Source organism: Melanotaenia boesemani, chromosome 7 (assembly GCF_017639745.1).
Source record: "Melanotaenia boesemani isolate fMelBoe1 chromosome 7, fMelBoe1.pri, whole genome shotgun sequence".
In the NCBI taxonomy this organism is placed as follows: Eukaryota; Metazoa; Chordata; class Actinopteri; order Atheriniformes; family Melanotaeniidae; genus Melanotaenia; species Melanotaenia boesemani.
The window spans coordinates 34,684,875-34,710,513 of NC_055688.1; the positions used below are offsets into that span (position 1 = coordinate 34,684,875).

Genomic DNA, 25,639 nt, shown 5'->3' on the forward strand with positions numbered 1-25,639 from the left:
AAGTCTAAGAACTGGTGCTTAGGCAGGCTCTGGCTCCGGACCAGCACTGGAACTAGCTCGGTCAAAAAGGAAATTAAGACTATTAACCTGATATTAGCATGAAGCTACGTAGCAGTGGTAATGTAGTTACATGCTAGCACTAGAGAACTTCAGCAGACTTTATCGACGGCTACTTCAGCATCCACTTTGCATCTTACCTGTACTGTGAGATCTCTCCAGACAGTAAAAGACAGGCTTATCTTGATTTTTGTCTTATCTCTTGTTCTGTTTCTGTCTTCCTCCAATAACGTCTTCTTGCATTTCTGTGCTGAATTAGCCACAGTACGTGCTCAAAAAGACTGGTGTGTTTATGTCACCTGCTAGCGCATGAGGCGGTGCGTAAAGCAAAACTCGACTGCAACATCGTGCAACAGTGAACTTCGTTTCTCAGGATGCTGCTGGGCAGTGACAGCTATAGAAATGTACACAACAGATGTCATTGTGCAATCAAACAAGTAGTTTGATGGCACAAAGTTTTAAGGTCGGAAAGTTATGTAGTGCATCTTTAAGATGATGGGAAACCATGATATATTTAGTTCTTAGAGTGTGTTTAAGGACTACACATCAATTCGGTTAATCCAGATTTGAGCTGATTAAGCTGGCGATACATGATCCAGTTTAATTTAACAACATAATGTTTAATTTACCAACATAAAAATGTGGCCAAATATAACCTGCAACCAGTCTTATTTTGTATATAAAGATAAGAATGAAGAGAAAGGGAGCTATTTCTGAGATATGTCTGAGACAGACCCCAACGTGGAGCTAGCCATGTAAATCATTGTGGTCAGACACAGGAGTCCAGTCTACCAGACAGTAAACCAGATCTGCTAGAGGGAGAGGACATTGATTCTCCTTCTACCACATCAAACTCCTCAAAATAACCAACTTAGCTTTCTATAAACCTTTCTGAACTTGCTGATCCAGATTAATAATGTAAAGATGTTTTATTTCTCATGTCTCTCTGATGTGACCAGTTATTACAGCAGTGGACGTGAGTGTGTGTTAGAGGGAGGGACACAATCACTTCCTTTCTTAGTGTATGACCCCCACTCTAATAAAGTCTAGCTCCACCACTCTCTAGATGGCTTACCTTTCCTTTTGAATGCTGGACTTATGAGCACCAGAGGAGTGTTGACTTCTGGCTCCGAGGAGCCTCCATGGCTGCCGGTCTCCGACATGCCGTGATCTCCACACAGCACCAGCAGGTAGGGCAAGGATCCTTCAGCTTCCTGAGGGAAGCATGCATACATGAGAATGAACTGCTGCTCTGTGTGCTGACAGGAGGCTAAAGTCAAATGTGAAATGTTAAGGGAGTTCCTCCTGGGTTAGCAAACACAATATGTCCCATGTGGAAATCAGCTTAAAAAAACAACTAAAAACAGGGATGCATACCCTTGGGTGTGAGATAGATTTTTTGATGATGCTCTGCTGGTGACATTGAACAGACATTATTATTTCCAAAAAGAAAGTCATGAAAAACACTCCAGGGCACAGTTTCATCCCATCTCCATACTTAAAACAAAAAACAAAACAGCATTAAAGGCAGCAAACAAACACAAGAGATGAATGGTTTGTTGAGGATGACAGACTTTGATCAAGCTCCGTTTCTTCCTTAAGTGATTCACTTTCAACTAGAGTCACGAGAACCCTCTGTTGACTACGAATTCGACAGGGATGCCTTATGAGTCACAGCGGAGAGGGCCGATCTACAACACGACTACAAATGTTAACAAAACACAAGCCAAATCCTTCCACAGATTACTCTCCAAAGACCCTTCAGTTCCACTGTAGAAATCTCACAAACACACACAAATGAAAGGCAATATGCTTCATTTCTTATTCAAGATGGAAAATGTATTCTTTTAGGCGTTTACTAACACACACAGCCTGAAAGGCAGAGAAAAGCAATGAGTGCTGAGCAGCGTTAGATAAATCCTGCTCTGGTGTTTGGAAGCCAAGTCGGGTAAAATGTTAACTTTTATTTAAAGCAAGATGATTTCATCCAAACAGAGAAAAATGGTTGTGTCAGCACACGTCATTTAGTGGCTGAAGCTTTAGAAATATATTGATTACACTTCTAAAAAGGAATATAAAACCCACTGAGCAGAGAGTCCAGGTGGAAGCGCTCAGATGGCCCATAATGATTCTCAGTCAGCACAAAAGGAACAAATAAATCCGCCCTAGATTTACCTTTTGGATGTTTGTTGTAGACGACCCTGGACTCAAGGGTGCCAAAAAAACGAAAAGAAAAACACCTCAAGACCCGTACTAAACACACCAGAGCCTCTTTCCTGCATACAATGAGTAAGAGTTTACTCCTTTCTGAGGATGAAAGCATGAAGACAGGCCTCTTTGGGAGGCTTCCCCCCCACCCCACACTTCATACTAAACCTTTCTTCAAAACAACTGACAGTGCTGAGTCAGATGGTAGCTTGTGTTCTTCAAGAGCAAGCCAGAAATAAAAGAAAACAAAATGACTTCCATTTCACGGTCAGTGACTCCAACCAAGCAGGTCTTCCACAAGTTTAGAGGTTGGTGAAAAGAATAATTAATAAAAGCATTACAACTTCCAACCGTCCATCCAAATTCAAGCACATCAACCCAATCCTTCCTTTTTTACACCGACTTCCCATCAAGCTGTGGATTAATTTTAAGGTTTTATTGTTTGTTTTTAAATCCCTTCATGGTTCAGCCCCCTCTTATTTAGCAGATATTTTATGTCATTACACTCCACAATAGATCCCTAAAGTGCTCTGGCCAAAGACTCTTGATGGTTCTCAGGTACAGATTAAGCCTCCAAGGTCATTCTTTTGTGATTGCTGCCCCAAAACTCTGGAACGACCTCCCCTGTCATATCAGGGCTGCTCCTAACCGGTACATTTATAAAAGTTTGCTGAAGATGCGCTTTTATTATTTTATTACTTTCCTGACGCGCAATAGTTGACCTCATTCAGTGTTTACCACAAAACCAGGTAACAATTTGTGGTGCTCCCCTGGTGCCGGCGAGGGAATCCAGTGTCGTGGTAGTTAAAGGAGTCATTCATTGGGGTGTATACAGTGTGTGCAGCCGGCAGCGTTCAAACACACACCTAAAATAGGTATTTTACTAAAATCAGAAGGCTGTGTATCTGCATAGAAAGGCCTGGTTGGCGGTAATGAATTGCTAACAAATATTAAGTGTAAACTAACCTTCACTTAGGTCAACTTCAGATGTCCCAGGTGTCAGTGAATGCAGCATGTAATGCACTTCTATATGTTGTTCTACAGCAACACTGAAAAATATCATTGGCTGTTAGTTTAGAAAATTAATCCTCATTTGTGCCACCCTTTTCCTGATGAGTGCCACTGTCTGGCCCCTTCATCAATACTTTTGTAGACCCACCATTGCATATAAATCCTATCAACCACCTGGTTAGAGAAGGGTTCTGCTCTGATTTGAATTTCAGAACCTTTTCATAATTTCCCTTAACAACATTCATGGCTCCTAAAATGTAAACCAGCGGTTTAGAGAAGACATGCCCTTGTTTCATCTTGCTGTTGATATCTGAACCTGATCCATCTGACTGTATAATAACCAGCAGATTTCACAGCTGTGGCTCCTGCAAACCTCAGCTAATAATGAAAATCATATAAAATAAATGCTAACATAACAGCTAGGTGATCAGCTGCGGCAGAAAAGCTGATCAGCTGATCCCCGGCAGTCATGCATGAAGAGAGGGAAGGGGAGAGGAGGCAGAGCACGACTGGAGCAGCAACGTCTGTGCAAAGTAAAAATGAAAAAATATAGAAACAAACAAAAAACATAGGAAAAAAGTGCAGGTGTTGGATCCTCTCACCATGAAACTCCCCATGGGTGCGACGCCCCTTTATGTGCATTTAGCCTCTTAAGTAACTGCACATTTACTTTACTTTACATTGTTTGCTGCGTTACCAAAGTCATATGCTTGTGCGGGATGTTTAATATTAATAACGTTTAGTTCATTAGGCTAACATTACCTTTTCTGAGTTACAATCATTTTTAGGCACATGAGTTTGAGCACACTATATCATACTAATCTTTGATAAACTTTAGATGTTGTCGACCATCTTCTCTGTGCTAAATATCCGTCTGCTTTGGGGTTTTATTGTTGTTTTTTTATAGCCTTTGTGCATTGTGAATGGAGAGGAGGAGCAGGCGAATCAGCTGTCAGTGTGTGTGCATGTATCAGTGATGCATGGGTTGATCTCCATTGTGAGGCTGCGAGTCACCAAAAAAGCTAATTAAGAAATTTCTTACAATATCCAGATTTTATGCTTGAGACAGCATCAAGGAGGGGCGGGGTGGAATCTGTGGCGTCTATGGGTGGGAAACCTTGTCATTTTTATGTTTTTATGTCTCTAAATGTTTTACATACGATGTGTGTTTGTCTTTGTGTGCAGCTCTGGCCAACAGCTTGTTTTTAAATGTGCTTTGTCGATAAAGTTGCCTTACTTTGCCATCCATGCAGACTGTGGTGAATGAATAAATGAATGAATGGTCAGTCGGTGGGTCTTATCGAGGCAGAGTCTACGCAGAGATCCCCAGACCTAAATGGAGTGATATTAGTCTCAAAGTGTTTACAAATGTGTGTTTTATGATTTGTGTAAAAACAATTTGCGGGTGATTGTGCACCAGCAGATGTGTGTTTAAATCCACACACATAGAAAGCTGAGAACTGTACATATTTATACACACGTGAACAAACAAAAACAGTAGATAATAAATATGTATAAGTGGATGGGAAAATGTATAAACAGTAAGTATATGAAAAAAGATCACGATTACAGACTTTCTTGGTGCGATTACTGTCAATTATTTTTCATGCTTTCAAATGGTTTCATATTTGTGTGTAAATTCAAATACACATCTGAAAGTACCCCAAGCTTTGAGACTAATTTCACTCCAAAGATCCTCCCCAGTTGCTTCCCCCAGCCCCTCTGGAGGGAACCCTCAGGGCATTCCAAAACCAGCAAAGAGATAAAATCCCCCCCAGCAGGTCATGGAATTCGCCCAAAGCCTCCTCAAGTAAAGACCTACCCGAAACACCTCCCCAGAGAGGTGAAAGTGAGGTATCCTGGCCAGACGTCTAAACCACCTCCGCTGGCTCCTTCTGATGAGGAGGAGCAGCGACTCTACTCTGAGCCTCCACTGGAAGAATGAGTGTCTCACTATATCCCCAGTGTGTGAGGCTAGACAGGCTTTGGAGGAAGCTTCCTTCAACTGCTTGTATTCGTAATTACATTCTTTCCTTCACTACCCACAGCTGATGGGGCAGATACAGACCCAGTCCACCTGTCAGTCTCCCACTCCATCCTACCCAGTTGTTAACACCCAGAACTAAAGTTACTAAAGCATGAAGGTGACACATCAAACCTCCGCCAGCTACAGGGGCATTACAAATGCGAGATTTACAGAAGCAACCCTAAAGAGGACATCCTTTTTCTATCCACTGTTTGACCTCTACCCTCTGAGGTCCTCCACTTGCTGCAGGCTGTTCTGAACAGGTTGTTTCTACAGTGTAAAAGCAACACTACATAATATCAGACTTTAAAAACATGCGTCTGACTCATGACTGACTCATTTTGATGGCACAGGGACATTTACTATGTACATTCCTGTAGCTGTCGTTGCCCTGCAGCATCCTGAGGCTGAGAAACCACTGTTCACAAGTTTTTTTCCATCCTGGTACATCATTTTGCAGCATTTTGCTTTATGGCACCGTGTCATTTGCTAGCAACTGGATATCAACACATTGGTGATTTTGACATGCACCATGGCTGACTGAGCAAAGAAACTCATGAGGAAATTATTGGAGGAAAAGAAATAGAGAAAAAGACAGAACAAGAGATAAAACGAGTCACTATGAGACTGATTTTTACTGGACAGAGAGTTCAGAGAGGAGACAGGATGCAAGATGGAGGCTGCATTAGCTGTTGTTAGGGGGTGCAAAAATCTACCCGAGTTCAGTATGGGGCTTTAAAAAGGGTTAGAATGGAACTATATTCTAGTGGTAACTGCCTGAAGCATGTTACAAACAAGACCTGTTAAATAACTTGTATGAGAGAAACTTGCATTCTGATCATTTTCATACATTTATCTTCATATTAATGCTCAGGTTAAGATTAATCTAAAGTGTTGCTAGACAGATAGCGCTAATATTGTACGTTTATGAAGACTCCAGGCGAAGGTTAGTTTAGGCCAGTGGTTCCCAACCTGGGGTCCAAAGGGGTCCCCAAACAAGACCAGGCGGTACAGAGCCACTGTTAATATAATAAGACCTACGTCCACACAGAGACAAGTTAAGTTGGATCGGCTTAAATTTTTCATTGGACATTTAGTTGACATGGGACTGGGGTTTAGCGAGCCTAAAAAAAAACATAACCTTTTGAAACCAGATTCAAAGTGAATAAACTGGTCATGCAAATATGCTCTACAACATTTTAAAACATTCAATTCAGCTTTATTTTTATAGTGCCAAGTCACAACAATGTCATCTCAGGGCACTTTACAGACATTTAATTCGAGCCAATTCGTTAAATAGTTGGTCAAAAATAAAATAAAAAGGTACTTAGTAGGCCGCACCTTGCGCCTCAGTTTTGGTCCATGTACTGTGTGGTTTAGTGAGGGCAGTGAGCTGGTGGAGCTAGTAGTGGAGTCATTCATGTCTATCCTGCCAACCTTTCCTGCAACAATTCATTAATGAAACATGTCTGAGAAACACAATCACATCTGTTGTTATCTAATTGTTAAAAATAGTACGGCTATGATGATAGTTACCTTAACTTTGGTGTTATTGAAGGACAGGACTTCACTTTTTTGTTAAATGCATAAAGGAGGTCTTCAAAGAAAATAAGTTGGGAACCAAAGGTTTAGGCTATAGTTCAACTCCAGCAGCAATATTATCGAGGTGAGAGTTATTTTAGAGCAGTGGTTCTCAAACTTTCTGAGCCACGACAACTTTTGCAGATTATGAGCTGAGCCTGTTTTTCCTGCTCATAAATAGCATAAGACAACTGGAGATGGTGAGAAACATAATATGCTTCTTTTAACACTTAATACTCAAATGCATGAAAATATATAACAATCATCACATTTCTATTATGCAAACATTAAAGTCTGTATAGAAAAATTAATAATAATTAACAGAGAGATAATAGCCAGAAATCTCTTTGATTTGTCTCTTGTACAGGATTATTCAGGTTACTTTCTTATTCTATGCTGGTCAGATTTAAGTTTCAGGCTTCAAACAGCAAATCAAAAAGCAGCTTTAAAATTTAAAATATCAAGAAAAGGAGATTGAGGCCATGTGCTCTCCATTAACACAAAGGTCTGACTGAGGTCCTTGTGACCGGGAGGTCCCGCTTTTCAATCTTGTTTTAATGGAACTTGTTGCATCTCTGCTCGGCAGGTCCAGCTTTTCTCTGCAACCAATATGAGCCGACTGAAACAGGCAACTCACATCTCATTACAAATGGAGCTTTCAGGCCCAAAATTTAAATGCTGCCTTTCCCTTTTCCCTGCTGCAGCTGGAGCCAGCGTTTGATGCAGCAGCACACAACAGCCAGCTTGTGCAGAGAGTGAAACACCCTGACATGATGAGATCACACCTTCAAGCATGTAAATAGCATGAACTGATCAGAGGCGTCTCTGCAGAGGCTTCACTAAGATGTCCTGCAGGACCCTGCTGGGCAGCTGCAGCCTCTTTGGCCAGAGTGTGTGTAAAAGCCAAGGTGAGAATTAAAGTATTATTAAAGGTGAGAATTTAAAAAAAGTTTTATTTTTGTTTTTAAATAAAAAAAACTAAAAATAAAATTAGGCATTTTTTTCTTTTAAAAAGGCTGTGTGCTGAGCCCCTGTTCTACACCCATGGCTGTACCCCCACCCACCACAGTAACATCATTGTCAAATTTGCAGATGATACCACGGCGGTGGGACTCATCTCAAACAGGGATGAGGCCGCCTACAGGGACGAGGTGGAGCGACTGACTGTGAGGTGTAGAGACAACAATCTGCTGCTCAACACCTCAAAAACCAAGGAGGTCGTTATTGACTTCAGGAGGAAGAGACGGGGACTGGGTGGAGAGGGTGGCGGACTTCCACTTCTTAGGGGTCCACATTGAGGAGGACCAAACCTGGAGCATGAACACGTCTTAGCTGCTGAAAAAGGCAGGAGCAACAACATTTCACAGACACTGCTGGTGTCCTATCGGTGCTCCATCAAGAAGGTATTTGTGTAGTACAGCAGCCGGCAGTAGCTCAGAGGAAGGTGCTGCAGAGGGTCATCAAAACAGCTCAGATAAAAGATTTTTTATTTATACATTTTTTATTCATTTTATACATAATATATTGCTTGGGTGGCACTTTTAAATATTGTAGTACTAACAAGGACAATAAAGACATTATGTTCTATTCTGGCTGAGGCCTGGGTGGTTAGGGTCAGTAAACCCTGATCTGTTTCCACAGCCAAACCTAACATTACCTAGTAGGTGATAAAGCCAGACAGTGATAGATTTCTCAGTTATGTAATAGTGTGATGTCATAATAATAATTATAAAATGAAAAATTTTATTTATAGGCGTTGTTCAAAGCTCTCAATGTTACCTTAAAAAACAACAATGACACAAATGAGACAATATTAATAATAATAATAATAATAATAATAATAATAATAATAATAATGAAAGACAATACAGTAAGCGTTATAGTAACTTAAACAGTTTCATGTTTAAATGAGAAAAGCAGAGGAAGTCCTGAGTGTTGATTGTGTGTATTTTACATACTTCGGCGAGGTGTGGGGCAGCACGATTGTGGAAGGTGTTGATGGTTAGGAGAAGAATTTTAAATTTGATGCAGAAGCAAATTGAACAACAACAAAAAATCCACCGTCTTTTTAACCATGAAGCTTTCAACCAAAATGACTGCAGTGTGTCCAGCTCTGCCCTTCAGGACCGGATCAGTAAGGGTCCCAAAAAAGTATGACAGCTCTGTTTGGATGGGATATTCTGGGACCCTTCCCAGTTTTGCCTAAAAAAAAAAATGCATACCAACCCATCCCATCCCAACTTTGACCTGAACTTGTTGACCAAGACTTTCTAAAACAAAGCAGCTGCCCACAACACAGACACCAGCATGAGCCTGCACTGGCAGGTTTAAGCATCAGCTTTTAGGATGTGGTTGCATTCACACATCTACGACATGCCCGATTTTATCTTTTTACAGCGGAATATTTACAACAGTATGTGACTGTAGAACCGTTCTTTCTGCAACTGCAGATGCACAAAAGGAAGGGAAGAGAAAGAGCAGGGACATCACTAGACGATTAAAGTACAAGCTACACAGCCGAATGACGAGACGATTCCCTTTAGCTGCACACACACGGTGCACAAAACAATATGCGTGCACAGCTGTCAGACCACGAGGGAAAAAAACAAAACAACGGCACAAGTTCTGCACATTAATCAAGACAAAATTAAAGATAACCGAGAAGCTTAACAGTTTATTAAATCTCTGGCATCTCAGCAGCAGATAACATAATAAATGCTGGAAACAGCAGAAATTATCTGAGCAATCAAAAGACTGAAAACTGATACCTTATTAATGTACCAATTTTTGATTATCATTTAATATTTTTTTGTCTTTAGCATGTTTTTCTTATTAAATAACTCATAATCTTTTTTTTAATTGTATGTTAAAATTGAAAATATAATGTTGAGTTTATTAGATTTTAGCTGAGAAAATTTAAAAGGTGCTAAATTAAGGGTTGTTCTTAGTAAATCGATCTCTGTTGAATTTTGATATCTTGTCTGATATGTAAATATGAAAGTCAACACATAGTATTTATAAACTTCCCAACTTTTCCAGAATTTTGAGACGACATTTCCATAGCAACGGTCCTTATCCCCACAATGTTTAAATAGGGCATAAATGTAATTTTATCCACACTGCCTAATTTATTCAATTTCCTGTGTAATGTGTTTATGACGTTTCTTGTCTTCACTGTGCAAAGACACGGGTGCTGGTGTGAAAGTATCTGGATGTTACTTTGTCTCTTTGTGTTTGAAAAAAAACAATAAAGTTTAAGAGAACAAAGCATGATGGGTCAACAACAGATGAAAGCTGTAACAAATTAAACTATATGTGTATTTTATATTTCTTTTGCAGACATGCAGAAAAAATGTAATGTTTTTGTTACACATGTTGATTTTCTTAGTTTTTTTTTACCTTTTGGAAAACATTAAATTGCTTAGAGTAAATTTGTGTCGTGTGACCAGATGACCTGTGTGAGCGGCTGGAAACAGTGAAGCAATGAAATCCAGTACAAAGTTATTTTATTTATTAAATATAAATTGGAGCAGGGGACTCACACCATCCTATTGTGGAGCAGCCCGGCCTCCACCAGCAGCAGCCCTCAAATGAGCAAACAAGCACAATTTACCTCCTCTGCTGCTTATTGGGCTAAACTATTTCCTGCTAACAGCCGTGTTTCTCAGGTCATAAAACAAACTCTACTCTATACGAGCTCTAAAAAATAACTATAACCTACCTACCCAAATAATTCTATAACACAGAGTAAAGTTGTCTCCAACACCTAAAACCCAAGTACAAATAATCTCACCCCCACCCACCTATCTCATGGTCTCTGCCGGAACCTTAAAACAGCGTTCAGGCCCCCGGGGAAGCATTTACTCGAACACCCTGGAGAGGACACCAGTCAGGTGAGCTAACAGACCACTTCACTATTAACTATTAACTTAAACCAACAAAACATTACTGACGCCTTTCTCTTTCGCAGGTATCTGGAAGATGGAATCAGATACGTCATTGTTTCAATGAAGACCAATAAATAATCAAACATTTGTGTTCAACTATGCTTAAAGTGCAAAATGTGAATTAAAGTGCAAATGTGCCTGAACAAACAACCAACAATCTAACGAACTGCTGCTTCGTCACACAGAATCAGACACCTGCAGGTCATTCAAGAGACATGGGGGAAACCAGGAAACATAAAGTAGTGAAACAGCAGAGGTGTGGTAATATATGTTATAGAAAGGGAACAGAAGTCATGCAGAGGTCAGACGGTGCCATGACACAGACACAAGATCTGTGCCTGCAAACACCTGCAAGGTAAAAAAATAAAGTACAAATGAACAAATTTGGGTTGGAAGGGTGGTGGTAGGGACTCATAACATCTTAAAAGTACATAAGCTGTCAGTTCAGTGACGGACATCATGGCAGCCAGACATAATGTGCAACATGCCCTTGGTCTGATCCTTCGAGAGGAGGAAGAGGTTGGGAGTGATTTGGAGAGAAATGTGTCAGAGCAGGGGGACAACATGGAAGAAAAAAACTATTTGTTGGTCTTCACACAATAAGCCAACACAAGGGGACAGAAGAGAAGGAGATGTAACTTCTGTCCTTCAAAATGCTGGAAAAATAGCAGAAAGTAGTTTATAATAAACATTTTATTATTTAAGGTTTTGTGTTTAAGTGAAAAATGTTAAATTAATATTGATAATTTTGCTGTGGTGTTTAGCTTCACTGGTTGAACCGTTGCCTCGTGTATGGAGGCTGCAGCTCTTCAACAAGGTGCTTGACCCCATCTGAGGCCCTCTGCTGCCTGTCTAACCCTCTCTCTGAACCCCTTTTCTACACTAACTATAAAATAAAGACCACTAGAGCCAAGAAAATAAAAAAGATGATTATGATTTCTTATGCTACAGCAGTGAAGACAGTGTTTGATTGCAAAGGCTCAACAGGGTTATTTTATAACCGTTAATTTGAACATTTCTAGAAAGTTCATGTAATTATTAAATTAAGTAAAATATATATGTTTTTATAGATTTTATGGGGTTTTTTTTGTAAAGAAGGACGATATCATGTAAGAGTACATATTTTTCTCCAAAAACAAGTGTTGTAAAAACTGAAATATACACTCTCCCTGCTCTCTGAAACTTTAATAAAGATTTATTAATACATTGATGTGTGTGACAAAAGCTGTTCAGACACTTTAAATAGCTCTGGAGTTTAAGAATTTTATACAGACACGTACTACGAAGGAACTGTTAGCCTGGGTCACAACTGACCCGTACCATTCTAAGAAGGCACAAAATATAAACAGTATGTAGGGTTAAACTATTTTGCAATAGAATATTTAATTTTTACCAAATTTTAAACTTTTATTCCAAATTTTAAACAGGTTGAGCAGCTGCATCTCATACAGAGGCTACAGCGCCTCGAAGCAGCCAGCCCAGACTCAACTCCCGTCTGGTAGGCTGTTGCTGAATGTACAAATGTAAGAAATGTGCAGGGTCCAAAACAACAGCCAGAAAACGTTCTGTGTGGAACTGCTTCAAGAAAAATGGAAATGAAGTCCAGAGCAACCTCTGCAGGGAGAGCTAAAAGATCATAAATCTCCTACGACCAAAGCCATCCTAGAGAGGCATACTGGTGCAGAATGTCAGCCAACACCAAACACAAGCCAGAGAGGGCGAACTCAAAGGATGGCTGAGAAAATTCTTGTTGCTTTAAATGCCCATCCAGAAAGAAAAGGTTGGTCATTTATGTCTGTGTTTGCTAACATGCTACAGCTCGGAGGTGTACAAGTGCTACCTGTTAACCATGTAATCAGTATAAACCTCTACTGCAGCTCTACAGAATCAAACCTTTGCAGGAAAAGAAGTAAGAAATGGATCCAGATGTAATATTGTGTAATAATGATAATGAAATCATGTAATGACCTTTGTAATAAGAGCGCTGTGGATCTTCTTCAGGATGTCGTCCATCTCCAGCAGCTTGGGCTGGATGAGTGAACTGTGAGGTCCGCTGATATGACCGATATGGTCCAGGCCCAGGTAGTGGAGGATCAATATGTCCCAGTCGTCTCTCTTCAGGGTGCTGTCCAGGTGACGGGTGACATTGTTGTCAACCTACCGCAAAACAAAGGATAAAAATTGCATTGGACATGATTAACCTCTTGATGCTTAGTGTCTTGTCGTCTTTTGAATTTTTTTTTATTTTATTGATTTAATCAGTTTGTTTATTTTTAATTTAACTTTGTTAATACTATTTATTGATAGTAATTTATTTAATGCTTAATTGTAGTCTATTGTATTCTAGTCTTTTTCTTTTTTTTTTTTGTTTTTATTTTGCTTTTGTCATTGTAAATAAATTTAGGCGTTAGGGGGTTAACGCAGCAACTAACTAGTTTCCAGACATGCATGAAGCATATTCAGCACAGAATGTCTGCATTAAACTGATCCTTGATCATTACTGCCCAAAAATGTAATACGCACTAATAACTAGATTTTATACTATTTTAATCATGGTTGCATGCTAACCATGGTAAAGTCATGGCTGGCATGCAAATAATACCAGTTTAATCACTTCCTGTCATACGCTGCATGCTCTTTTTTATTTATTTATTTTTTTTGTGCAGCAAAGTGCTGGAAAATTATTGAGGTTCACTAACATAAATTCCCATTTATGCTCCCTTACATACGTAAATAGTGAAGTCCGTTTCAGACCTTGTCATACATCCTTGTCCTCATACTTCTAAGTGTGTTTTGCGTTTTAATGGTTGTTCTGTTCCTCTTCTTCTTCTCTAGTTTGTTTCTTTCCCTGGTTGCATGTCAGCTATTCTGCTCAGCACTGCCTCCGCGATTTCCGGTGGTTTTGCTGTTTTCTGAATAAGCGACGGATAGCTAAGCTCTCTGAAAACGGACCAAATTACACACATAACCGACACAGAAGACAGACGAAAACATCCATATGTCTGCGTATTCGTCTTCTGCCTCGAGCATAAATGGGCCTTAGGAGGTCAGGGACAAGTTGGCTACACTTTGAAGTAAAAGACTGAGTTATTGCACACTTTTGTACCTCTCTCGTTTACTCTAAACGTGTCTTGTCTGCTGATGTTTTTTCTTACTTTCAAATACAAACTTATAAACAAACAAGCATCATTACTGCAAATCTACACGTACAAATTAATAAACCACCACCACATTAAGGTTAAAAACCCCAGCCAAAGTGGCCAGCTACAAATGATGTAAATTAATGTGTGTGTTATATTTACAGTGTAAAAAAGGAGGAAGTGGGGGGCGGAAATTAATTTCTGCTTGAGGCCCCATAAAGGCTTGTGTCGGCTCTGCTTACCTTGAACCATATTATAGCGTAATGCAGGCAATTATTAGTGCTTATTAATTGAATTGAGGTATTTTTATGCTTAGAAAGGTCTGACTTCAGTTTTTAAACATGGAAACTTTCTGGAGCCTCTTCAGCTGTGACAGCTGTGTTCTCGTCACTTCAAGCTGCAGGCCATATGCCAGAACACTTTTAAACCTCAGTTTCTAGCAGAAAACAAGGTTTCTTCCATGTCTTTTATCTTTTTTTGATGAATCGTTTCTAAAAATTCAGCCTCACATAAGCCACCCAGTGCTCTAATCCCTGACTGAAAAACACATCACTCATATGGTTGTTTTGTGTACAGCCCAAGTCTGGCTCGCATACCTCGGTGTAGTCAGAAACAAAAAACGAGGTCGTGCCGTCATACTCCATGAAGTGTTTTGGGAAGAGGCGCACCCAGGTGTCATCCCCGTAGAAGACGATCCTCTTTCCTGCCGTCTTGGCCTGCCAAATGAGGTTGTCTTCCAGCAGCGCAGGAGAATTGAGGTTCATTACCACATCAATGAAGCCTGGGATACTGCCAGTGGTGAGAGCCTGCGGAGGGACATGTTTCTGTCATTGTCCTTTGAACAATAATTGTCTTTTAATGGTGTTGTGCAACCTTAAAAGTTTCATCATATTAATCCGGCTAATTAACATTCATGCTATGGCATATCAGTTTTTCATAATGAATTATCTTTTATAAAACAAAGTTATTTTTTCTTTCTTTTTTTTTCCTTTGAAATGATTGGTCATGATGTTGATCTTCCTGCCACAAATGAAAACTGACAGCTGAATCAGGTAGATGGATGACACCATTTCTACTGATTTCATCATTAAATCTAAAATAAATTAATTAAAAAAAAAATAATAATAACAATCGTCTCCATTTAACTGATGAGGAAAACTTAGGCTATTGTGGAAAGTCTGGTGCATCACTGAGCAGAAAGTATGAAGCCTTGATCTGTGAAGAAGCCCTGAGTTTTGTTTATTAGAGACACGACTGCTTGTTAAGACAAATATTTAATCAGTTAATCACATGGCAGCAGCTTAACACATCCAGTCATGTAGACATGATGAAGGCGACTTTTGAAGTTCTAACTGAGCATCAAAATGAGGAGGAAAGGGGATTTAAGTGGCTTTGAACGTGACATGGTTGTTGGTTTGAATATTTCAGAAACTACTGATTTTTGGAAATATCATGAAAACATGGATCCATCCTGCCTTGGATCAACGCTTCAGGCTGCTGTTGGTGTAATGGTGGGGGGATAACTTCTCTGCACACTTTTGGCCCCTTAGTACCAACATGGTCTGGTTTAACCACCACAGTCTACCTGAGTATTGTTGCTGACCATGTCCATCCCTTTATGACCACAGTGGAGCATCTTCTGATGCTACTTCCAGCAGGATAATGCACCATGTCACAAAGCTCAGATCATCTCCACCTGCTTTCTAGAACATGACGATGAGTTCACTGGACTCCAACGGCCTCCACAGCCACCAGATCTCAGTCCAGTAGAGCAGCTTTGGGATGTGGTGGAACGGGAGATTCTCATCATGGATGCAGCCGACAAACCTGCAGCAACTGTGTGATGCTGTCATGTCAATATGGAGAAAACCTCTGAGGAAGGTTTCTGACACCTTGTTGAATATGACACCAAGAATTAGGGCAGTTCTGAAGGAAAAAGAGGTCCAACCTGGTACAAGCAGTGGCCAGTGTCTAACCCAGTTTTCCAGTTCACATCTTCAGTGTTTCAGCTTTTTAAGTTGCAAACAAAACACTGCAGAAATGTTTGCATGGGCACCATCTGAGAAGCAGTCTAACTGCATTTTAACAACATGGTTGCTTCTTCAACTGACAAAAACAGCACCGAACTGAAGCTTTAACACCCCCACAAGCAAAGGCTCCAAGAAGTGACAAAAACTCACATTTTCAAATCCAGCCAGGACAATTGTGCTTTATTGATGCAAATGTTGACGTATGGGAACTAATTCTTCTCTTCTGGCAGTTAAAACAACTCTTTAATGCAAGTTTAACAACAGCAATCAGTTAACAGACTCAACAGAACATCTGGAGTTAAGAGAATTTAGTCAAGTTCACCCATTCACACACGAAAAAAGCATCAACTGGGAATCACAGCAGAAACTCTGAAACAAAACTTGTGAAATTCGCTTCTGAGCCAAGTTATTTACTACTTCTGTCCTGGGTGATTGTTTAGCTTCTGCCAGTGAAGGTACTCATTACAGGAAAAGACGGATAGTTCTGCTGCAAAAGCCGGCTTCTTTTTTCTGCCCGTTCAGCTGCACGGAGGTCCCCAGCTTATTAATGGAGATTTACTGGAGTCCAATTAGAAACACCTGCATGGATGTAGAGAATTTAACTAATTGAAAGCTTAGAAAAAAAATCCTAGTTTAACCCTTAAAACCACAAACCATTTTTGCTATTTCTGGTCAACCTTGTAATCCCAGTCAACATCCACACATTAATTTTTAGGACAGCCTCAGCTGTCCGATTGTGAGGCTAAAATGATGTAAAATGAATGTATGAATAGCTATAGCAGCATTAAGGCCGACCAGAAGAAGAAAGCAGAATTTATTACTAACAGAACTTTCCTCATTCCTTTTTCCTCATTTCCAGTTATTCCTGCTACTATTTACCTGCTATCCTCACTAAACCAACTCCAGCTCAGCTGCTTTGTGGCGCCACCGTGCATCAGAAACGTCTTCTTGGTTTTATTCCAGCCATAGAGGAGCATTATTTTTCTTCTTTTCACACACACATAGAACTTTCTGCTCACTGGTTGATCTTTGGCTGCTCCTGATTGGACATTACTGTCAATTTAAGCTCTCTGATTGGTGGAATTTTTGAGAGGAAATGGCTTAATAGAAAAAGAGGTCTCTTAGCAACATAGTAGTGATAGCGATCTTTATTATGAAAATGTGATAAATAATGCTGTTATCATAATCATTGTGGATTTACCAGATATTCTCTGACTAAACACTACATTTTGTGGCTGGATTGTAAACCTCCTGGACGGGATATAAATGTCTGGAAAACTTACATAGATCACCCATATGATAAGCTGTCCATCACAGTTACACGCTAGCATTCCTGAGAAACTGATAACAATAAAGGCGATACAGCTCAAAGGGGTTAAAAAACTAAAATTTCTCCAGATACCAAAGAAACAGATTGAAAAGCTACCCAAACGAATCAGTGACTCATCAACATACTAATTACTGGCCCACAGTGTGTGTCTAAGCCCGCAATGTGCCACTGAATAAATGTCAAATACACTATCAGTGGGGTATACAGACACTCTCTGGCATAGTGATGAGAACTTGCAAAGATGCCAAAAAGTTTCAAGTCCTCAAGCCTGGCATAAGATTTTACTCCATGAGTACTTTCTGTTTGCTTCTGAAAGGAAGATTTTCTATTATTAACTAAAGAAATCTCTTCTCAGGCCCTAGATGGAAGTTATGCTGCATAACCAGGCAGATCCCAGCCTTTTAAACACCCACAATGCATCACTGCTCCTATGATCAACTAAATTCATTGTCCAAATCCAGCACCTCAGTAATATTCCTGACTGCTCTGCCAAGCGGAGAATGGCTCAACTGGTCATATAAGAGTATTGGACTTATGAGAGGAATGGAGAGGTGTTTCTTTTTCCTTTTCTGTTTTAGTAAATGTTTCTAAAAAAAAATCACCTAAATTAGTACAATCAAACTGAGCAGGAGGAGCCTGGCAGCTGGTTCAATGGCCAGTCTAAAATACAGAGAGAAGAAACTGCAAATTAAAAGTCCAACATGGCAGTTAATCAGCTGTGCCATCACCATGGAGACTGTTAAATGATTACACCGCTGTAATGGTGGTAGGTATAATGTCTATGTATGTTAATGGCTGTGTCATTGACAGATTATGATTAAGGTTAGTTGGCTGTGTCATATCAGTTAATTGGGTGCATTGCAGAGGTATCGGTAGTAGTAGGCAGCTGGTCTGTAATGCCACCTACTGGTGTATGACTAACACTCCACAATCTCTGGACTCATTTAGCTTCAAAGTCCTTTGCAAAGCAGAACTCTTGAATCACTTTGAGGTTAAACTGAGCAAGTTAAGGCCCACAAAGTGCAACTGTGACAGTGTGGCAATAAATGATTATATTAAACTAGTGTAATCTATTAGTCCCTCATTTAGGTTTCAAACCTGCTTCAAAAGCAAAAAACCAAAGACGTAGAAAGATGAAGTGGCTGCTCTGCAGGACTGCCTGTTTGCTTTATTTTCCCCAGTTGTATTGTGGATTTGATCATAGAAAATAGAAAGTTTTCTACTTTCTCTGATCCTTTTAAAACTGTAGAGTAAGATCAGTGTTGAGGAAGGATACAATGATCCAGAAAAGTTGGGGTGTTCTGTAGACATGTGTATAAATGATAAGAAAATCCTGACATGGAGGGTTGAGGGGAAATGGACGACTGCATGTCCTTTCCCTACGTTAGCACAGCATCTTTCTCTAAACCCCCTGGATTACGGTGAAACATCTGTCTCTCTATTCTCGCCCCTCCTCCACATCAGCGACAGCAGGCACCACTTCATGACAGCACGCATCTAATCTTCCATGTAAAGACGTGAAAGTCTGTCTGAAATCATCACATCGGTTTACAAGCAGCAGCTTGTTTCTGCTGAAGTTCGATGTGACGACTCCATCTCAATACGTGTAACAGCTGCTGAACGATCCAACAAATCAGAAAAAGCTGACCTGGAAGCTTTTAGAAGACTAAACATGCCACTTTATTAGGTACACATTGTTAGTTTGTCCTTAAGAATGTCCTTCATTTTTGCTGTCATAGATTCAACCTTCCTCAGAGGTTTTCTCCATATCAACATGACAGCATCACACAGTTGCTGCAGGTTTGTCGGCTGCATCCATGATGAGAATCTCCCGTTCCACCACATCCCAAAGCTCCTCTACTGGACTGAGATCTGGTGGCTGTGGAGGCCGTTGGAGTCCAGTGAACTCATCGTCATGTTCTAGAAAGCAGGTGGAGATGATCTGAGCTTTGTGACATGGTGCATTATCCTGCTGGAAGTAGCATCAGAAGATGCTCCACTGTGGTCATAAAGGGATGGACATGGTCAGCAACAATACTCAGGTAGGCTGTGCTGGTTAAACCAGGACACGTTGGTACTAAGGGGCCCAAAGTGGGCAGAGAGATTACCCCCCCCCCCCCCCCCCCCATTACACCACCATAAGCCTAAGGCATTGATCCAAGCTAAGATGGACACATATTTTTATGTTTCCACCAAATGCTGGCCCTACCTTTGCCAATTTTTTTTGTCATTTTTAAAGAAATGTAATACTATCTTTACCATCATCAACATTTTATTCTTAATTGAATTTTTATCAATACTAATTAAGTGTGAAAACACTAGCAAGTTGTTCCCCATGCTGAACATACGGTCGACTCTTTCTGCAGTTGTTATTAGAGACCACAGCAGCTTCCCTCAGTCATCACCATGTTTATCTCTGTCCTGCTTTTCCCACCGCCAGCCATGCTCTCAGACACTAACACAGCGCCGAGTCTGCATTCTCATGGAGTCTATTCTACTTTCTGACCACATTTATAAGAAATCATTGGGAAGGATTTTGTCCACACTGTCTGACAGCAGCAGGGTTCTTCAGGGCTGAACTAGTGGTGCCAGTCTTCTTTTGTTATAGCAGCTTGACGCTGTCAGCTCATCCTCCATTCCTTCCACCACCATGCAGCATAAATATTGCCTTTTATTCTGCCTTCCTGCTCCTCAGCTGAATATCCTCCTTTACCTGACAACTTCAGTTAGATGTCATTCTCCTCGCCTCAACCATGCGCACCACCGACAGCATATATTTACAGGTCTGAGCTGCTCTTTGGCCTGGAAAATCAACCACCTCACAATCTCACCATGTATTTGCACAAGCAACCATGAAGCCAGACAAACACACCTCTACAAATGATGTCAGAATGTACCTAAAATACACTCTAACCTTTACAGGTGAACTTAACTGGACTTTCTCTAACAACATGATTAACTGACCAAATAAAACCTAAAAAAAAGTGTCTGAACCATGAATAAATCACTAAATGTTGTAGTTCAATAACAGCTTGTATATAAACAGTCCTCTTTGTCATGCGGTTCACATTCTGACATCATCAGACCAAGACGACACCAAACACATGACAAGTCACTGAGACACTGACATGATGATGTTGTGGTATGCCCACCACCGTTAGCTTTTCTTTCACTAGTTTGAGATGAAGAAAATACCATGGAATGACTCGACATTCATGACATAAAATCAGTGTAGCATGAACTTTTTACATTTTCTATGAATTCACCTGAAAATATTTTGTGAGTAACATATGATTTAGCCGTGATTATTTTAGAGCTTTGCCCCAAAAATTCTTAAAATGTGATAACTTTATCTTAAGCCAATGCAGCGACACCGATCCATTATTTTATCTCCAGCAGAAGTGATGCTCTTCTTTCTGGTCTTCCTAAAAAAGAACATAAATCACTACCACGCTCATAAAGACCAGAAATACAGCTCATATCACACCAGCGTTAAAATCTCTTCCTTTGCTTCCTGTGTGCTTCCAACGTGATTTTAAAGTTATTTCATTAGTTTATAAAGCTTTTAAAAGGTTTTAGTTCAATTTTTTTTATCAGAATCAGGTTTTATTTGCTAAGTATGTCCACACATACAAGGAATATGGCTCCAGTTTACAGTCTCTTTTGTTCTACATCATCTACAAGGGACATGAAGACGAGGACGATCAAAAGAACGAGCAACACAAATACGAAAAGTTACACATAATACTAAGAAAAAATGACACACGATATAAATATAAATGTAATTACAAAGTTCCCTGTGGACTGAAGGTGGTCATTGGGTAGTACAAAAAGAGGTAGAAGTGCATGTAATAAATGATAAATACTGAAAGATGTTTACAGCAGGATTATGTTACAATATGTACAGTTAGCAGGATGTGACAGTGAATGCAACATGAAGGGTTTATTTATTCCTAAAGCGGAGACAGCGGCCCTGATTTACTAAGATCCAACAGATTCCACGTTTGTTTATTATCTGCAGGTGATCAACTAAGGATGTTGGTGCAATTGATAACAGGCGCAAACAGCAGTTTCAAAACAGGATTTAGCATGTGTTAGTTTCACCAGGGAGAGTTTAGAAGCAGAGCAGGAAGGTCGCAAACGCAAAATGAAATTTGACCTGCTGGAGATACAGATATTAGTGGACGAGGCAAATAAAAAATGTTGCTGAGCTCCTGCAAACAAATCTAAAAGTCACCAGAATGATTTCAGTGGGGAGCGTTTGCTAAACAATAAATGTAGCTGGTGAAACCCTAGACACACTAGCTGGGATTAAGAGGAGGTGACAAGATATAAGACCAAGTTCCAAAAGAACTTCTTATAATAAAACCCTGCAAATAAGACAGGTGGGGGCGACAGGTGGAGATGCCTCTGACCAGTATTTAGCAACTGGTGCAGCTCACTTACTGGGAGGACAGATGATTGGAATACTGGAACATTCCATGATGCGCTACAGCTGATTGATCTATTGAAAAAATTAAAATTTCAGCTTGGGCTGGACGATTAATCCATAAAATTGATTAATCAAATTTTGTGTTTATGATAATTTATTTTTATGAAAGTCTGGATTTTTTTCCTCTTTTATATGCATTGCAAATGCTCTTCTTGGGCTTCCGTAGTTCGCAGCAGACTCAGCCCTCCCTCCACACCAGAACAGTGTTTATCTGAAAGCACTAACAGATTTAAAGTGAAGTAAGCCGTCACTCACGCCTGCGATTAAGCCGTGCACATAGCTGCAGTGATAAATGCTGCTCTCTACGAGATGCAGAAGACAACCGCAGGCCGCAAACTCTCGTTAGAAGACAACCAACATCAGGGGATTTATTTCCACAGGGGATCCTGTATGATAAGGATCCAGATGGAAAGAGATCATGGATGCAGTTGTGTTGCATTCTCTGCAAGATATGAAGCCGTCTATATGGTGGAAAAGCTTTAATGTCATTTACTTTTTATTCATTCATTCATATAAATAAATAAATAAAACATGAACACATTTTACATGCAAAAGCTTAAATTTATTATTGTTTTTAATAAATTTATTATGTGTTTAAGAAGGAAACGGGAAAAAAAATCTACTAAAATCAGAAATAGGATTTGGTCTGAAAAAATTCTGAGATTTTATTTCAGGCCATATCGCCCAGCCTAAGACATACTGATCAAATAAATGAGCCTCTTGTGGCACCTTTTATTACACACAAGGTGCACGCTGTATGTGCTGATGAGGGCGCCTTGCAGCACGCACTCAGCAGCTGGTCGTGCTGTATCTGGACTGACGATGGTCATTAATGCCCTTAAGAGAGGGATGGAAGATGGGGTGAGGGCTCTCCATACCAGCAGACCCTGAGTGCAGCAGCACTAGACCACCCTGCATAGCAGTATTCAGCACAGCAACACAACCATGTTTCAATAATCTTTGCCTCTAGTATTCCAAAGAAATTTACACAAACAGAAAACATGTGGTCTCTGTAGTTGCTTTTGAGGTGTCTATGCCTCCTCCCTGCAACAAAACTGCAGCCATTTCTGTGTAAAGCTGTGCCAGTGCTAAATAAAGACACAGAAATGCAATCAATTTCATGTTTGGTAGATCACATCACGTGTGCTACGTCAGTGAGAGTTGAGACAGTGCTTTTAGTGAACATCATTGTTTTGATTTGTTGGTATCTATGTGTGGATGTGATGGTTAGCACTGCAGCCTCACATGAAGAAGGTCAAAGATTTGAACCAGGCCTCACTGTGTGGAGTTTGCATGTTCTCCTGTGTCTGCTTTGGTTCTCTCCATACTTTCCCAATGCTACCATCCAGTTATAAACACAGCAACTTAAGTCATATTTGAAAATATTCCTCACAATGACAATGTTCCCGGATAATCCGCTAAATGAATTGTTGCTGAGAAACAATTAAAATCTCACCTTGATCCTGGGCATGGTGACTGTGGGAGGTCTCGCTTTGGCCACTAAGCTGTGCGATGAGCCCCTTTCCACCACATGCCTGGTGTAGGGCATAAAAACACTGCCGCTGGACCCAAATACAAAATCCTCACGGAGCGCGTCCACCAACATAATAACCACCCTTTTGAAAAGGGGCTGAGGCAGGCGAGATGAGTTAGGAGGATGCCCTGTGATGTGAGAATATAATTGATAAGCTTAAATAAACGTAGCACGGTCAGAGATGAGAGTGACAGACTGGTGATGCTTACCAGCCAGCGGCTCCAGCGGCAAATCTGACAGCTTGTTTTTGGATGAGAAAGAAGACTTGACAGGAACAGGGAAAAAACCCCGCAGGAAGACAGCAATGCCAATCACTTCTAATATTAAAATAAAGCAGGCAAAAACAGACGAACGTAATTTCATTGTGATGGTCTACGGATACTTTAAGGAAGGAGAAAGTTATGCTAGTAAACTGCTAGCTAACATGAGACATGACGCTTCTTAGGTTTCCTAAATAAAGAGGCGTCGAAGCGACGATACATCACATAAACACATCGCTAAACTTCAAACTACAAAGCCAGCTGTCTTTGTCATTGATAGACTACCGACATGGTAAACATTTAAGCCCCTAATTTTCAATAAAATAACTAATATTAGTTGCTCTGCAACAACTTATTACTACTTCCGTGTTATTAGCATGGAACTACGGGTATTGCGTACGACCAAAATAGATTGATATGCTTTTATTTTCAATGTTATGTTTCTGGGTCTGTATTCTACAAGTTATATAACCGACAAAAACAAACCAGATTGGAAGTTTACCAGCCGATGATCTAGTTTTAATGGTGGTACAAATTAATTCCGTTTGAGTTAAGAAAATACAGCCAAATGCGTTGGTTGGTTGTTATAAACAAGTTATTAAACATACTGAAGAGTGCTAGTTATTACTGGTGGCAACCTCATGGTCACCTGACAGATAATATAGAGGTTTTAGTAGTGTGAAGTTCTTTAATACATCAGTGAACTCCCTGCCACCTTCATTATGCTTCTCCAGCTGTTTCTGAAAAACACACCTTACCTTTCCATTCTTCTGTTGCCCCATACTGACTTCTGAAACATGTTGCTGACATCAAATTTAACACAAGTTAAAATTTTGAGTCCAGAAATTGTGGAACAATCTGTGTACAAAGATAAGACTGAATGTCAAAACTGTATGCTCGTCATCTTCAGCCCTTCCACTAAAAGCAGGCATGATTCTTTACTTGAAATTATTGCAGGAAATCAAGAGTGATGAAAAATGATGGGGGGCATGTCTGTGAAGACAGTTCACCATGCAATCTACTGATGCAGGTTAAAGCTCTATCATACAAAGAAGCCCCATGTGAACAGGATCCAGAAACACTGCCATCTTCGCTGGACCAAAGCTCATTTAAAAGGGTCTGAGGCAAAGTGGAAAACTGTTCTGTGATCAGATGGATCAAAATGTGAAAGTCTTTTTGAAAAACATGGATGCAATTACCTGCAGAGTAAAGAGAAGAGGGAGCATCCAGCTTATCCATGGACAGTTGAAAAGCCTGCATAACACCATACCATCCCTGCAGCACAAATGCAACCCCATACCATTTCTGATGGTATGGGGTTGCATTCCTGCCTATAGCGTGGGCAATTCTCTCCTAAAACTCCAGCAATTGATCTCCTTACTTCCCAGATGTTCAGACAGTTGCTAAAAGAAGAGGAGATGCTGCTTAAAGAAAAGAACATCACCCTAGAACTACTTTCTACAGACATGTTGCTGCCATCAGTTTAAAAATGAGCTCATATTTTCAGTTAAAAGATAAAATGTCTCAGTTTCAACATGTGATGTCTTGTTTGTGCTCTATTGGGGATAAAATAAGGGTTTAGGAGATTTTCAAATCACAACATTGTGTGTTCATGAATCCATGTTCAGCGTTTTTGAACATGGGTTAAGCTTGTACTGGTTGAGATTTGCTATTCTACACATTGGTCCGACAGTCTACACTGAAAGGATTATTTCTTTAATGGATTTCACACTCATTAATTTCAATGTGTCAAAGTTTTCATCCTTCCTTTTATTGCAGCAAATGCCAACTGATGTGTGCGACAGAAAAGGCTGAGTGATAATAAGATCCCATCTTCAGGTAGCTCCTTCTGCTGGGACCAGTCTAAGTGGTTTAATATAAATCTGACATTACTGTGGCCTGAGACTGGCTGGAAATTAGCACAGAACGGAGTTAACCTGTTTCTAAGCGTTCCAGGTCTGAGCTGCTGCTGCCATCTACTGGAGGAACATCGTAAAGAATAATGTCAGACAGATGAATGGAT

The 25,639-nt window shown here is 40.1% G+C and overlaps 1 protein-coding gene across 1 annotated transcript in view; it reads right to left on the reverse strand.

Moving 5' to 3' along the window:
* pigg (phosphatidylinositol glycan anchor biosynthesis class G) overlaps positions 1-23,990 on the reverse strand; it is an 87,203-nt gene extending 63,213 nt beyond the window's left edge. Inside the window, exons 1-5 of the mRNA XM_041990277.1 lie at positions 23,566-23,990; positions 23,279-23,484; positions 14,567-14,776; positions 12,799-12,987; positions 1,133-1,271 (exon numbers count right to left, since the gene is read on the reverse strand). Of these exons, the coding sequence (XP_041846211.1) occupies positions 1,133-1,271; positions 12,799-12,987; positions 14,567-14,776; positions 23,279-23,484; positions 23,566-23,719 (898 nt within the window). The 5' untranslated portion in view covers positions 23,720-23,990. The remainder of the gene's footprint in view (positions 1-1,132; positions 1,272-12,798; positions 12,988-14,566; positions 14,777-23,278; positions 23,485-23,565) is intronic.
* Positions 23,991-25,639: the final 1,649 nt, after the last annotated feature.